At 43.0% G+C, this 16,225-nt stretch overlaps 1 protein-coding gene across 1 annotated transcript; it reads left to right on the top strand.

The window, feature by feature from the left end:
• Positions 1 to 353: 353 nt before the first annotated feature.
• On the top strand, positions 354 to 16,115 carry LOC147352966 (uncharacterized). The gene is made up of 4 exons (XM_086350039.1): positions 354 to 599; positions 3,182 to 3,275; positions 12,416 to 12,569; positions 12,666 to 16,115. The coding sequence occupies exons 1-4, from the start codon at positions 465 to 467 to the stop codon at positions 12,802 to 12,804; spliced, it is 522 nt and encodes a 173-aa protein (XP_086206165.1). The 5' UTR covers positions 354 to 464; the 3' UTR covers positions 12,805 to 16,115.
• The last annotated feature ends 110 nt before the right edge of the window (positions 16,116 to 16,225 follow it).

Below are 16,225 nucleotides of genomic sequence, written 5' to 3'. Positions count from 1 at the left end.
CTTAACCACTGGACCGCCAGGGAAGTCCCAAACCCACTGTCTTTTAATTGAAATCACCCATCTGGTTTCAAGACTTAAGGAAGCTTATATTCTTTATGTCTAACCACAGAAAGAATTCAGTGAGAGACAAGTGAAAGATAAGAAGTGGATTTATTTAGAGAGATACTCCATAGAGAGGATGTGGTCCATTGCAAAAGGCAAGGAAAAAGGCCCTGGGAGACACATCATCCAACAAACAGAGTGTTGGACATCTTGGAAGGCGAGAGGCCTGGAAATATGGGGTGGTTCGGTTTCACGGGCTGGGTAATTTTATGGGCTAGGTAATCTAGGCTAATGAGTGGGAGGATTATTGCAACTGTCTTGGAGAAGGGGTGGGGATTTTCAGGAGTCGGGCCCCGCCCACCTGCGGCCTTTTACGCTTGGTCTCCGAGGGGCTTTGGCGCTGGCGGCGGGTCCTCCAGCGCATGCTAGTGTATTACCACGTGCGCATAATAAGGCACAGGCTCCTGGAAGCCGGATCCTCCGCCATCTCGGGCCAAGCCTGGTTCAAGCCGGTGTTTGAGGTCTCCCGGGTGTCGTTCCTCTCGCTGAACAAAGGGGTGAGTCACCACCCTGGACGGAGGGAGGCAGCGGGAGTTTCCATCACACTCCTCAGAACGGCACCCAATTTAACAGGCAGGAATTGTTTACTTCTGGAATTTTCCAAGGTAATGTTTTCTGGCTAAGTTTGACCGTGGGTAGCTGGAACCTTGGAAATCGAAGTTGAGGGTAGGAGCGGATGACTAGAATAGTGTGAAATTCTGAACTCCCTGTTTACAAACAGCTCTGAGGAAGCTCTGCCGCAGAAGGTAAATATTAGTTTACAGCAGGTTAAGTGAGGACAGGGAGAGTCTAGGGGACTAAAAGAGACATGGTATTTTCTTTGCTCTTTGGACTTGTTCTTTAGTTGGTTGTTATTGGGCATATTTGAATTTTTCTCCCTCCCTCCATCAACGGCTGTTACTTTTTTTTTTTCTTTTGGCCATTTGCACAACATGCAGAATCTTAGTTCCCTGATCAGGGATTGAACCTGGGGCCCTGGTAGTGAGAGCGCTGAGTTCCAACCACTGGTCTGCCAGGGAATTCCTGACTTCTGAAGTTGTAAAACTGCCCAAACTTAAAAGATGTACCAGCTTACCTAAATTCTGAGCAGTACAAAGTTATCTGGCAGCAGCAAAAGGGTGTTGGCAAAAAATTAACCAGTCTAGTCTAAGAAAGAATTGGTATATTTTATTCGAACCAAATTTGAGGATTATAATAACCTAAGAAGAGTATCTCAGAAATCTCTGAGAACTGTTTCACCCGTTAGAAGTCAAGACAGTTTACATAAGTTTTGTTTTTGTTTTAAACAGAAGGCTGTACATTAATTTTTTTTTTTTTTTTTGGAGATGGGGGTGCTGAGCCATGCAGCTTGCAGGATCAATCTCTAGTTCCCCTACCAGGGATTGAACCCGGGCTCTCGGCAGTGAAAGTGCAGAGTCTTAACTACCAGGAACTCCAAAAATGAGCTGTCTTGTTGATGCTAGGAGAATGTTTCTGTTTATGGTTGAGCAGCAGATATTCCTGCTAATGGGGGAGGTTTTGGCCAATGTATGGTGTGGATATATGCATAGTTGGAGGAGAGAAGAAACCGAAAGAGAATTTTTTTAAATGTTTAAATTTTTCTTATTTTGCCATAAAATGCATATTTTATTGCACAAAGAGAAAAGGGCACATCCTAAGACCACTCCAGAAAATCATACAACTCCCTCGTAACTTCCACTAATAAAAGATGAGGGGAAGGAATCTTATTGGAAATGATTCCTCTGACAACGCGTTTCTTTTATGAAGGGTGCTTATTGCCTTCATTCAGTATGGTCCCAGGGATCGAACCTGGGCCTCCTGAATGGGCAGGCAGATTTTTTACCATCTGAGCCACCAGGGAAGCCCATTCAGTATGGTCGGGGGAGATAATTAGAAATACAACTTCTCAGACCCCATCCCAATCAGAATCTGAATTTTAGCAGGCTGCCAGATGATTTATCTGACGTTTAAAGTTTGCGGGCCACTGCTTTAGAAAGCCACTGCTGTTTTCCAAAAAAGCAATCTCCTCTAGATATTTATAGGTAAACTTTTAATTGTAGAATCGTATTAGAGTTACAGAAAAATTACAAAAAATTTGCATATGTCTGACACCCAATGAATATTTTGTATTAACATTTCCCCTGTTAACATCTTACATTAATATGGTGCATTTATTTTATGATTAACAAATCAATATGGATATGATATTATCACCAAAAGTCCAGAGTTTATTCATATTTCCTCAGTGTTTCCCATGTCCTTTCTCTCTCCTGTGAGTCCACCAAGAACAATTTAGTCTTCATGCTCCTTAGGTCCTTTAGATTGTGACTTTTTTGTTTTACTGACCTTGAGGGTTTTGAGGAGTGCTGGTCAGGTGTTTTGCAGGATGTCCCTCAGCTGGGATTTCCCTGCTGGTTTTCTCATGATTCACCTGGGGTTATGGGTGTTTGGGGAGAAGACCACAGAGACACATTGCCACTCTTACCACATCAAATTAAGGGGGTCTGACATCCCCGTGACTTATCAGCATTGAGGCTGACCTTGATCATCTGGCTGAGGTCCTGTTCATCGGCTTTTAATTTTTTTTTAGTATGCCCGATTTAGTGCATATTAACTAAAACTGATATCAGGAAGGGAACCGAAGGAGACCCCAGACAGCTGCCAGGAGCCCCAGCATGCAGGAACTGAGTCCCTGGAGGTGCTGGGCAAGTCCTCCCGGTCCTGGATCACTGGCTTCCGCCTCATGAGCTTCCAGACCATCTGAGCATGTGTTTTTCTGGCCTGGGTCCAGAAACCTGCTGGAGGCTAATCAGGTCCAGAAACTGGATCGGATCTGGAGTCAGACTGGGTCTGACTTAAACTGGAATGGAGTCAATGTGATGTCGCTGGTGAATAAAATTTTTCAGGCTGAGCTAATAGGTTCAAGTTACTAAAGACAATCAAGAATTGCAGTGCCCTCAGTGGGGTCACTTAACCATCTTAGATAAGCTCATCCGTCTATGAGATGCCCAGAGAAGGCGTTCTCAGCCAGGCACTCTTTGTAACAAGCAGAGGAATAATAACTTTACCTCCTCTACAGTTTCTGGTGACCAGCATGGAACCCTCTGGGACACCCTACTCACTCCAGAGCCCACAGACAGCATCCTGGGAAAGCTGGCAGAAGCTGAAAAAGGGTAAGAATTGTTACTGAAGTCAGCTCTCGCAGATGGCAATCCATGGTGTCTGGTTGATCCAAGTTCAGTTGGCAGGACAAACATTGGTTATCATCCTTTTTTTCCCAGGACAGCTACTGACTTGTTGTCTCATTTTGTGTCCTGAGAACTTGGCTTGACAACCATCAGGTTGGGACCCCTAAAATATGGCCAAAATATGATCTGCATTGTACCTCAATTTGCGGCTGGGGTCCTACTGACTGTTACCACCTCTCAGGAGAATCGTCTAAGTCCTTCTTCCTTTTAGCTGTCTTTGGGAGTGACTCTGGATCTGCAGAGGGCAGTAGCTTTTGCCCTCTCTTTGGGGATGTCTCTTGTATTCAAGCAGTTGTTCAATACTACCAGGCATATTTACTGCTTTCTCAGCTGAAACCTGACAATGTATTTGAAAGGATTTTTTTTTAAAGTAACTCTGTGGTCATACAGGAGTGGAAAACTTCTTTTCTTCCCTTCTAATTTCTTCAACTGATCTGATAATTAAAATGGCATAAGACAGATTAATAGAAGAAAAACAAATGTCGTACATCAGGAAGCCCCACAAAAATGTGAGGTTCTCTGGCAATCAGGTAGCGGAGGCTTGCATGCCTAGCTAAGCAGAAAGGGGTAAGGGCCAGGAGCTTCAAAGGGGTGGGAGATGGTTCACAAGATGAGAAGAACACATGTTTGGTAAACAAATATTTGCCTTGCCATGCTGATAACACTTTCTGATGTTGACTTTAAAAAGTGCGCAATTTGAGAGGTGTGAGTTAAGTTTTATTTGGGGCAAGATGAGGACTGCAGATAGCGCTAAGAAACTGCTCCAAAGAGGCAGGAAGTAGGGTGGTGCAGGGCAGCAGGGAGGTCAGTATACATGTGATTTTGGTGAAGGGGGGATACATGCAATCACACTCACATTTTTTTGCAGAATATTTCTGCTAGTCATGAGGACCAGGGATTTTAGTGCTTTTCTAAATATGAGGAGATACAAGAACTGGGCTCATGAAATCAGCTCCTGAAAATACCTAACTATAAGAACCTGTCTGGCCAATTTTTCCGTGGAGCACAGAGTGCCTCATTTCTGCTCTCTACCCTGAACTCCTTTTGGAGATGTTGAAAATCAGCAGCTATGGAAGCACGTGATTTAATCCTTGTAGAGGTAGATGGCAAGTGCCAAGTTGTGGTTGACACTGTGTAAAAAGTTATCTCTGGTGATAGTTCTCTTCCTGGGACCAGCACCCTATCTAAACTCTTTAAGGCAGTTCAGAGGGAGGGGAGAAGGCCAAAGCCTTTGACTGTGTGGATCACAACAAACTGTGGAAAATTTTTAATGAGATAGGAATACCAGACTGAGATTCCTGAGAAATCTGTATGTGGGTCAAGAAGAAACAGTTAGAACCGGACATGGAACAACAGACTGGTTCCAAATCGGGAAAGGGGTTTGTCAAGGGTGTATATTGTCACCCTGCTTATTTGACTTATATATAGAATACATGATGCGAAATGTGGGGCTGGTTGAAGCACAAGCTAGAATCAAGATTGCTGGGAGAAATATCAATAACCTCAGATATGCAGATGACACCACCCTTATGTGAAGATGAACCAAAGAGCCTCTTGATGAAAGTGAAAGAGGAGAGTGAAAAAGTTGACTTAAAACTCAGCATTCAGAAAACTAGATCATGGCATCTGGTCCCATCACTTCATGGCAAATATATGGGGAAACAGTGGAAACACTGAGAAATTTTATTTTCTTGGGCTCCAAAATCACTGCAGATGATGACTGCAGCCATTAAATTAAAAGATGCTTGCTCCTTGAAAGAAAAGCTATGACCAACCTAGACAGCACATTAAAAAGCAGAGACATTGCCAACAAAGGTCCATCTAGTCAAAGCTATGGTTTTTCTAGTAGTCATGTATGGATGTGAGAGTTGAACTATAAAGAAAGTTGAGCAACAAAGAACTGATGCTTTTGAACTGTGTGTGGTTTTGGAGAAGACTCTTGAGAGTCCCTTGGACTGCAAGGAGATCCAGCCAGTCCATCCTAAAGGAAATCAGTCCTGAATATTCATTGCAAGGACTGATGTTGAAGCTGAAACTCCAATACTTTGGCCACCTGATATAAAGAACTGATTCATTGGAAAAGACCTTGATGCTGGGAAAGATTGAAGGCAGGAGGAGAAGGGGGTGATAGAGGATGAGATGTTTGGATGGCATCACCAACTCGATAGACATGAGTTTGAGTAAATTCTGGGGGCTGGTAATGGACAGGGAAGCCTGGCGTGCTGCAGTCCATGGGGTCTCAGAGTCGGACACAACTAAGTGACTGAACTGAACTGAGGGAGGGAAAAGATTATTCTTAGATCTGCTGGATCTAATTGTTTTAGCTCAAAATAACCCTCATGCCAAAGTGGCACATACTGGGATAGCATATTCTCCTCCCCTTAGTCACAAGTTGCCCAAATTGGAAGCTGATATTCAGAGACTCAGAAACTGTTTTTTAGGCCTTCTCTCTTACACTAAAGTGAAACTAAGACCCAGAGCAAAAGAAAAATATCCCAAAGCCTTCAGGGAAGTATTTACTAAAGGATTCTAAAGACACACAGCTCTAAGGTCTAGAATATAGGAATTTTTTTATGTCCATCTTGGTAGAAGGTCTGGGCTTTCCTGGTGGCTCAGACCGTGTCTGCCTGCAGTGTGGGAGACCAGGGTTCGATCCCTGGGTTGGGAAGATCCCCTGAAGCAGGAAATGGCAACTCACTTCAGTATTCTTGCCTGGAAAATCCCATGGACGGAGGAGGCTGGTAGGCTACAGTCCATGGGGTCACAAAGAGTCAGACACAACTGAGTGACTTCATTTTCACTTTCACTTGGTGGAAGGTCTACCTCCTGATAAGAAAAAGCGAGGATACTGTCTTTGAATGGCTCGGTCAACATCAAGATATGGTATCATTCAGGTTGCAAGCCAGTTCTTTGAAGAATTAAAAACAACTGTGTACTTGTCATGGGGCTTCCCTGGTGGCTCAGACGGTAAAGAATCTGCCTGCAATGCAGGAGACCTGAGTTCATTCCCTGGGTCAGGAAGATCCCCTGGAGAAGAGAAGGAAAGTTGGCTGGTTCCTCAGTGTTTTATTGTTATAGAGACCGAAGGAAGTCTTGTTACTAAGGTGCTTTGTTGGGGATGACGGAGACACCCAAACAGTTGTCTCAGGACTGCTATTAAGACAAGCATAGAAGTTAACTGACACATCTCCACCCCATTTCCCTTGGATGGTGTGAACTCCTGTGATTCCTAGAAACTTGTGAGGCTATAAAAGGGAGGTTTCAAGAGGGAAATTGTCCGATAAGGCAGGTAAGTTTCAGTAACTCATGCTTGGCATGAAACACTGACTTTCTTTTGGTCATAAGTGGCTGTGTGCACTCTGCCTCTGGTTACTGCCTAATGTGGTTAAGATGATCAGTCCGTTCCTACAAGTCAGGGTAATGAATTCTCTGGCCAATATTATTTGAGATAACCAGTGTTTTGCCCAAAGACTGATTGTTCTGGTGTTTGTTTTTTTTTTTTAGATGCTTAACTATCTATTTATTTACCTAACTGAAGTATAGTTCATTTACAGTGTATTAGTTTCAGGTATACAGCAAAGTGATTCAGATATATCTACATATAATATATGTATATAATGTATATTGGAGAAGGCAATGGCACCCCCCTCCAGTGTCTTGCCTGGAAAATCCCATGGACAGAGGAGCCTGGTGGGCTGCAGTCCAAGGGGTCGCTAAGAGTCAGACACGACTGAGCAACTTCACTTTCACTTTTCACTTTCATGCATTGGAGAAGGAAATGGCAACCCACTCCAGTGTTCTTGCCTGGAGAATCCCAGGGACGGGGAAGCCTGGTGGGCTGCCGTCTATGGGGTCACACAGAGTTGGACACGACTGAAGTGACTTAGCAGCGGCAGCAGCAGTATAATGTATATACATTCTTTTCAGATTCTTTTCCTTTATTAGTTTAGTTAGTTCAGTCACTCAGTCATGTCCGACTCTGCGACCCCATGAATCGCAGCACACCAGGCCTCCCTGTCCATCACCAACTCCCGGAGTTCACTCAGACTCACGTCCATCGAGTCAGTGATGCCATCCAGCCATGTCATCTTCTGTCGTCCCCTTCTCCTCCTGCCCCCAATCCCTCCCAGCATCAGAGTCTTTTCCAATAAGTCAACTCTTCGCATGAGGTGGCCAAAGTACTGGAGTTTCAGCTTTAGCATCATTCCTTCCAAAGAAATCCCAGGGCTGATCTCCTTCAGAATGGACTGGTGGGATCTCCTTGCAGTCCAAGGGACTCCCAAGAGTCTTCTCCAACACCACAGTTCAAAAGCATCAATTCTTCGGCACTCAGCCTTCTTCACAGTCCAACTCTCACATCCATATATGACTACTGGAAAAACCATAGCCTTGACTAGACGGACCTTTGTTGGCAAAGTAATGTCTCTGCTTTTGAATATGCTATCTAGGTTGGTTGTAACTTTCCTTCCAAGGAGTAAGCGTCTTTTAATTTCATGGCTGCAGTCACCATCTGCAGTGATTTTGGAGCCCCAAAAAATAAAGTCTGACACTGTTTCCACTGTTTCCCCATCTATTTCCTATGAAGTGATGGGACCAGATGCCATGATCTTCGTTTTCTGAATGTTGAGCTTTAAGACAACTTTTTCGCTCTCCTCTTTCACTTTCATCAAGAGGCTTTTTAGTTCCTCTTCACTTTCTGCCATAAAGGTGGTGTCATCTGCATATCTGAGGTTATTGATAGTTTCCTTTATAGGTTATTACAAATATTAGGTATAGTTTTCTGTGTTATACAGTAGGTCCTTGTTTATTATCTATTTTATATATAGTATTGTATATGTATTAATCCCAAACTCCTAATTTATTCCTCCCTACCCCCTTTCCCCTTTGGTAACCATAAGTTTGTTTTTATGTCTGTGGGTCTATTTCTGTTTTGTATATAAGTTCATTTGATTTTTTCTAAGATTCCACATATAAGCCATATCACATGATAATCGTCTTTCTCGGTCCAGCTTACTTCACTTAGTATGATACTCTCTAGGCCATCCATGTTGCAGAAAATGGCATTGTTTTATTCTTTTTATGGCTGAGTAATATTTCATTGTAGGTATGTAGCACATCTTTATCCATTCACCTGTCAGTCAACATTTAGGTTGATCTAGATCTTGGCTGTTGTGAATTGCACAACAGTGATACATGCACAGTACATTGGGGTGCATGTATCATTTTGAATTATAGTTTTTTCCCCAGATATATGCCTGGGAGTGGGACTGTGGCATCATGTAGTAAGCCTGCTTTTAGTATTTTTTAAGAAGCCTCCATACTGTTCTCCATGATGGCTACGCCAATTTACCTTCCCATTAACAGTGTAGGAGGTGGATGGTCACTCATTTTTCTCTACGTTCTTTTCTGCATTTATTATTTGTAGACTTTTTGATGATGGGCATTGCGATTGGAATGAAATGATACCTCAAGCATTCTGGGTCTGTGTCAGGTTATGTTCATTGCATCATTAGCACAAATTGATTAGAGAAGTCACAGTCCCTAACACTCCCACTGCTGATTACTCAGCCATGGAGTTGCCATTATGCAGTCCAGTAGGACGATCACTTGGTCAATGTGTCCTGGAAGCCATCCACAAGTATTCTTTGTAAACAAGTTTCCAGAGGCAGAACAGACTAGTCTGTAGACAATAAATGAGCTAATAATCAACTTTCTGTTTTAGAATGAGAGCTTCCCTGGTGGTTCAAATGGTGAAGAATCCACCTGCAATCTGGAGACCTAGGTTCGATCTCTGTGTCGAGAAGATCCCCTGGAGAAGGGAATAGCTACCCACTCTAGTATTCTGGGCTGGAAAATCCCATGGACAGAGAAGTCTAGCAGGCTTCCATGGGGTCACACAGAGTCAAACATGACTGAGCAACTAACACTTTCACTTTTACTGGTTTAGATTGAAATGAGTGGGGAAAACAGAATGTAAAAGACCCCCCAAGGCTTATGGCAGCATTAGCCCCACAAGCCTTGCAGAAGGCCACCACACAGTCTGTACTGAGCCCCAGCACATAGCCGGTCTCCCCAAGGGAGCCATCAACCACCACAAAGATTTGGGGTCAGACTGGTACTATCACCATTCTCATAAGGTCATCTATAAACTGAGATCATGCAGCGGGACAACGGAGCCTGTGTCCCGCAACCACTGAGCCCACAGGCTGCAACTGAGGAAAGCCCAAGCACCACAGCAGAGATAGCACAGCCACAGTTTAAAAAAAATTAAAAATTAATTTAAAGAAACAATTTTATTTGTCACAATAATTTTATTAACTCAGGATTATAGCTACAACTTACAACAATGCTAGTTATTATCCTAGGCATTGTACTAAAAGGTTGACATGCACTCTTGCATCCAGTCTCCAAAGTTCCATGAAGTAGCTGTTATTACTAGGCCCATTTTATAGTTGAGAAAGATGAGGATTGAAGAAGTGAAGTGACTTGTTCAATATCAAAGGACTAGTTAAGTGTCAGAGTCGTAACGGAAGCATAGGTCTCCTACTGAAGCCAATGCTTTTGCCTCTCCTTTGGTAGGTGCTGGAGCTGCAGAAAGCAAGAAAACACAAAGTTTGCCCTCAGACATGGAAAGTTAGATGACTCGTGTGCAGAAATAATTGTTGAAGTAGAATGTAATCTTTTGCCCATTTTTAAATTGGATGATATTTTTATTGTTGACTTGTAAATAGGTCACTGTGTAGTCTAGATACAAATCTGTTATCAGATGCATGACTTACAAATATTTTATCCCTTTCTGTTGGTTGTCTTTTCATTTTTTTCATAGTGTCCTGTGAAAAATCAGAGGTTTTTAATTTTTTTAATTAAATTTTTAATTTTGATGGTCAACTTATCTGTTGTTTTCATTGTTGCTTGCTGCTGCTGCTGCTGCTGCTAAGTTGCTTCAGTCATGTCCGAAAAAGACACGACTTTTGTATGTTCTGTATGTTCTGGTTGTGGGCATTGCCATATGCATCTTAGAACCAACTTGTCAATTTCGCATCGACTCTTTGCGACCCCATAGATGGCAGCCCACCAGACTCCCCCGTCCCTGGGATTCTCCAGGCAAGAACACTGGAGTGGGTTGCCATTTCCTTCTCCAAGGCATGAAAGTGAAAAGTGAAAGTGAAGTCACTCAGTCATGTCTGACTCTTGGCGACCCCATGGACTGCAGCCTTCCAGGCTCCTCCATCCATGGGATTTTCCAGGCAAGAGAACTGGAGTGGGGTGCCACTGCCTTCTCCACGTTGTTTCTTGAACTGTTGTCTAATCCAGGTCACAAAGATTTGCACCTATATCTTCTTCTAAGATTTTTATTGTTTTAGCTTTTCCATTGAGGTCTTGGATCTCTTTTTAGTTAATCTACTATACAGTGGAAGGAAATGTTCCAAATTGATTATGACACATGTTGACTGTCCAATTGCCCTGGCATCGTTTATTGAAAAGATTATTTCCCCCCATTGAATGATCTTAGCACTCTAGTCAAAAATCACTTGCCCATAAGTATACAAGTTTATTGCTGAACCCTATTCCACTGATATATGTCCATGCTTATACCAATATCTGGATTACTCCAGCTTTGTAGTAACTTTTGAGGTCAAGGTATGTAAGTTCTCCAGTTTTTTTTCTAAGTTCTCTTTTTTTGTTCTTTATCCAGATTGTTTTGTATGTTCTGGTTGTGGGCATTGCCATATGCATCTTAGAACCAACTTGTCAATTTCTATATGTGTTTTTGCTTCTGCCAAAATGCCAACTTGGATTTTGACCCTGATTGCACTGATTCTCTAGATTGATTTGGGGATTCGGGGTAGGGGGAACTCAGTCTATGTCAGACTCCAAGCTGGGCACTCTAGTGGGATTATTTCACTGCATTCTCCAAGAGCCCTATGATGTAGTGATTACCATGTGCATTTTACAGATGAGGACAGAGAGGCTTTTAGAGTGTCAGAAGTCAGGTTGCTCAATAAATAAATTCATAAATGAGGTTTTCATGCTGCAGTTTTGTTGGGGGCAGGTTAGGGGGATGTCTCCAGGACCAGCACCAAGGAAGGAGAGGAAGAAGTTGAAATGGAATGCAGTTACAACGGAGGCCTCAACTGACCCTGTGCAAAGAGCTAAAGCTGGGATGTCCCTTCAGCAAGGCCCAGAATTGAGGCAAGGGGCCAGGTCTTTGTCTCTCCTCATCATTATGAGGTTCCCCGGGACATGGTGTAAACCTGAGTGAAGCAGCTCCCTTTAGTGGAGGGCAGTTGCTCAGGAGGGCTTCATCTGTGAGCAGCTGGGAGCCAACACTCCCAGCAGCTGGGGTGAGTGCCTGCATCCCAGAAGGGAGTCTGGGTGTACCACTGCATCTACTGGAAGGCTGTTCTCTCTCATCCTAGGCCATGAAGATAGTCAGTGCTGAAGGGTAACATTGGAAGTCCACCAACCTCACTCCAGACTATGAACTGGAGTGGAGGCCTTATTCCCACATATATTAATTTACTAATATCATTTGATTCCATAATCAGCCCAGTTAACTTATAGTTTGGACCTAAGGATATAAGTAGATTTTATAAGAAGAAATTTAACTCAAAAATTACAATATTATTTGAGATTGTTTTTGATATCATGCTAAAAGACAGCACATGTTAAAAGTGAGTGTTCACTGTTAAAAATGAATCTCTAGGACTGATCTTGGTTGCTTATTCTGGCTAAATCTACACCTTGGGAAAAAAATTCCTGTCATTTTAATCTTCTTCTCATTGTTCTCTGAATACTCAGGAAATTTCTTTTCTCAGAACCCCCTGATATTTGAATTTTGAGTACTTACCTCTAAAAAGATGAGGCCCACCCATTTCCAGGCCTCAGAACTCGGTTTGCAGCAGATGGTGATGCCTTCATCTTCTGAGCATCTCCTATGAGCAACGAACCTGGGCAGTGTCCTTCTGCCTGCACTATCTCATGAAATCATCACAAAACTTCAAATGAGTGGGAATATTAATTTCATTTTCTAGATGTCCTCAAATATTATCTGCATTTTACAGATGAGAAAACCAAGTCAGCTTGTGGGTTGCTTCCTCCCTGTCAAAAAGGTGGCTTGATAATTAGCTTTGCCATTACAAGGCAAGGAGAGAAGACAGTCATGTCCATCACCTGTCACTGGACCCCTGTGGTCAGCTGGTGTTGGCAGTTGAAAGGGTAAGACAAGGAGCAGTGGGTTTTCCCAGACCCCTTCTCCCTCACCTTGGTGCCCAGAAGAAGGCAGAAGCCAGACCGCTGCCCTTTCCTCCCCAGAAAGCAGGTGCTCCTGGAAGACTCCGACCTATATGAAAAAGTGGCCTGGCTGTTGGGCCAGAAGCCCTCTCTGTCGTTGAGGTTCACTCCCAGTGGCCGGAGATGCCACCGAGAGATGCGCGCTGCGCGGGCGTTCTGAACGATCGGCTTCAGCACCCGGCCCAGGTGGACAGCGACGAGCGCAGCAGCCCGCCTCACCCTCCCTGCGCGGCCACTGCGCGCGCCTCGCCTCTGACCCCCGCCAGCAGCGCGCCCAGCGCCACGTCCAGCGCCAGCACCTCGGCGCTGTCGGGCCACGCGATCGCCTTGCACATCTCCCTGTGCCTCCTTGCCCAGGCCTGCCAGGGGCTGTGTGCGCGTGTCCAGAGCTGCAGCTGCTCCCCAAGGCAGGGCTCCCTATGTGGCCCCCTCTGTTGCCTCTCTCAGGGCTTCTAGGCACGTCCGTGGGGAGGCAGCAAGAACATGTAAAAACTTCCCCAAGCTGGTGCTGATAAGTATACCCCTTCACGTCATAAAGGGCTCTAGTCCCCGTTGAAGTCTGTCTTGCTTCTGGAGATTTTCTAAAACCCTGTTTTGTTTTAAAATGCATTCATCCTGTTTTATAATTATATGTATTTCTGGTAACTTTTTATTTCATGCTGGTCTTCACTCCAAGTTTTTAGCACAGCTTGAATTTGTGTAACTCAAATGAATATAAAATGAAAGTGAAAGTTACTCAGTCGCATCCAACTCTTTGCTACCCCATGGACTGTATAGTCCATGGAATTCTCCAGGCCAGAAAACTGGAGTGGCTAGGCTTTCCCTTCTCCAGGGGATCTTCCCAACCCAGGGACTGAACCCAGGTCTTCCACATTGCAGGCGGATTCTTTACCAGCTAAGCCACAAGGGAAGCCAAATGAATATAACAAATATAATATTACCTGGTACCTGTAAGGCTTCTTCCAAGTACTTCTTTCACTTCCACCATCCCACTTTTAACTGAATAATTAATATATCCGAAATCAACTATTACCAGCTGTTAACTCTGTCTTTATTTTTAATCCTAACAATTTTCTAAGGTAAATATTAAGAATCCCTTCACATTGCTTTACTTTTATTGTTTATTGATAAATTAGGAATGTATTCAGCCAGGTAAAATGATTTGTTCCAGGTCACAGAGCATGCATGTTGGTATTCAAACCCAGGACGAGCTGACTCCAAATTTAGTGGTGTTACAGGGCATGCTGCCTCTTCAGTTTGCACTATCCTTTCAGAAAGCAATTTCACACCATGATCCAAAGTGGCTAAGATTATTCCTATCCTTTGATTTAACAATTCCACTTCTGGAAATCTGTCTTTCTTTGCTTAGGTTTATTTTTATTTTGTTTTTGGCTGCTCAGCACTGCATGCGGAGATTTTAGTTCCCTGGCAAGGATGGAACCCTTGCCCCTGGAGTGGAAAAGTGGAGTCTTAACCACTGGACTGCCTGGAAATCTATCTTAACAAGGGAGAAAAATCTACAGTCAAAGAGAAAAAATATCACCAAAAAATATTCATTAGAGCATTATTTACAGAATAAAAATGAAAAGCAAAATTTCTATTTATTTACATAAAGACTAAACATTTATATTTAGAAGTTTAAGTGAAATTCCACTCATAAATGGCGAAATGGTAAAGAATCCGCCTACCACTGCAGGAGATGGCCAGAGATGTGGGTTTGATTCCTGGAGGAGGAAATGGCAACCCACTTAAGTCTTCTTGCCTGGAGAATCCCATGGACAGAGGAGGCTGGTGGGCTACAGTCCATGAGGTTGCTAAGAGTCAAACATGACTTAGCGACTGAGCCTTCGTTCATTCATTTATGTGCTCAATTAACATTGGAATATTATGGAACCATAGAAAGTGCATTATGGAAAAGCTAGGAAAATGGTTATAAGTAAAATAAAGCAGGATATAACATTGCCTAATGATGTAACCTGTGCCTTGCATGGAAGGTGGTAAAAAGATACTGCTGGATACATGTGCTGAATAACTATTAACTAGGTAAATGAATGAAAAAGACCAAGATAAAGGATAATTTCTAATTTTTTCCCCCCTACTCTTCAGATTTTTCTTTCGTGAGATGTTTTGGTTATTTAATGGAACAAAGCTCTTTATTTTCTTAAAGATGCGATATCCAGAGTGCTTGCTTTCTCGGCAATTATATTTTCAGATTTCTGTGGATGATCTATCATTTCTGTTGAGAGAGGGGGAAGTGAGGACTCAAACGTTTATTCTTACCTGAAATCACACATGTAGTGAGTGTGGAGTCTAGGTCTTCGGACTTCAAGTCCCTTGACCTTAACTGACCTTGACCTGGGCTGGCATTGGGAGACAGGAAATTGAATTCCAGTCCCTGCTCTGTCCCCAGCTTGCTGGGTGATTTGGGGTTAGTCAATGTTCTTGGGGTCTCTCTTGCACTTTTGCCCTGAAGATTATGGATCGCTTTCTTTTCCATCCTCTTTCAACAGGTGGGGGAGTGTATTACAAAAGTTGTCTGTTCTATCTGGCAATACTCCCTCTCGTCACTCCATCTTTCATCTCCTTGTTTGATTTCCTTCCTGTGTCATTTTAATTGTGTCATTTGTTATGCCGCGTTGTCATGTCAGTCCTTTGACATTTCGTCATATTTTCTGAGATGATCTTGTTTTTTCCTTTGCTTGTTTACTGTTTGTTTGCCTCTCTAGATGTAAGCTCTGCAAATTCATAACCTAGGCTATCCTGGTCAGTATGCCAACTCCAGCTAGCTCAGATGCAAAAGGAAAGGGATTGTACAGTAGCTCAGAGAATTTGCAGAAATAAAAACCAGGGCTTTAAGAATGATAAACTCAGCATTTTGTGAAAACACACACTCGTTTCCTCTCTCTCTCTCTGTCTCTCCCCTTCCCTGTTTTCCCTCTCCACCCTGTCATTTCTCATCACGGCTTATCTATGTTTGGCTTCATTCTGCACATTGCATCCAACTGGAAGGGAAGAATTCTGTCAGAAGCCGAAATTCTCTTTGTTCCTGTTTAATGTTTCTAGCAAAAATAAAATAGCAAAAAGCGTTTCATGACTCCCAGTGGCATTGGCAATCACTGGGAAAGATTCTGAATGGGTTTGCCTGCAACATGCATGCCTCTCTGAACCAGTAGACGTGTTAGCTCTGCTTGTTTGAATGTGGGCACATTTTGTCTTACTATTAGTGCATGTTCAATGTGCTGTTTCTTTGTGAGAATCTGTTTAAATCAGTGCCCATTTTGTGGGTTTCAGTTTAGGTTAAACTAGATAGTAATAATCTGTAAATTTACAATTTTCATATATAATTAGAGCTACTAATATTTTTTTCCTGGACTCCAGAGACAAGTCCTGCTCTCCTCCTGTGAGCTAGTATAGATACCATCACTTACTTCCTTTCTGTCCTTACGAATTATGTACCATGGTGCTTTATAGTTAGTAGGTGTCCTTTGAATCTCTGACATCAGATTAAATTAATAACTTAAATAACTAAAATTAGTGGGCTTCTTTATCTGTTAGATGTACTTAAGTTGGTGAGAATATGA

This window comes from Bos grunniens, chromosome 18, assembly GCF_055505025.1.
Source record: "Bos grunniens cultivar Pamir isolate PY7600 chromosome 18, Bosgru_T2T1.0, whole genome shotgun sequence".
In the NCBI taxonomy this organism is placed as follows: domain Eukaryota; kingdom Metazoa; phylum Chordata; class Mammalia; order Artiodactyla; family Bovidae; genus Bos; species Bos grunniens.
Note: the sequence above shows the minus strand (reverse complement) of the source record. Positions and strands in the feature narration are given on the sequence as shown.

Bases quoted from the DNA above. Each gene is read 5' to 3' on its own strand.
- LOC147352966 (XM_086350039.1), top strand. From the start codon at position 465: ATGCTAGTGTATTACCACGTGCGCATAATAAGGCACAGGCTCCTGGAA. The intron at 600-3,181 runs GTGAGTCACCAC...CCTCCTCTACAG, and splicing joins TCCTCTCGCTGAACAAAGGG to TTTCTGGTGACCAGCATGGA. The intron at 3,276-12,415 runs GTAAGAATTGTT...TGCATTTTACAG, and splicing joins CTGGCAGAAGCTGAAAAAGG to ATGAGAAAACCAAGTCAGCT.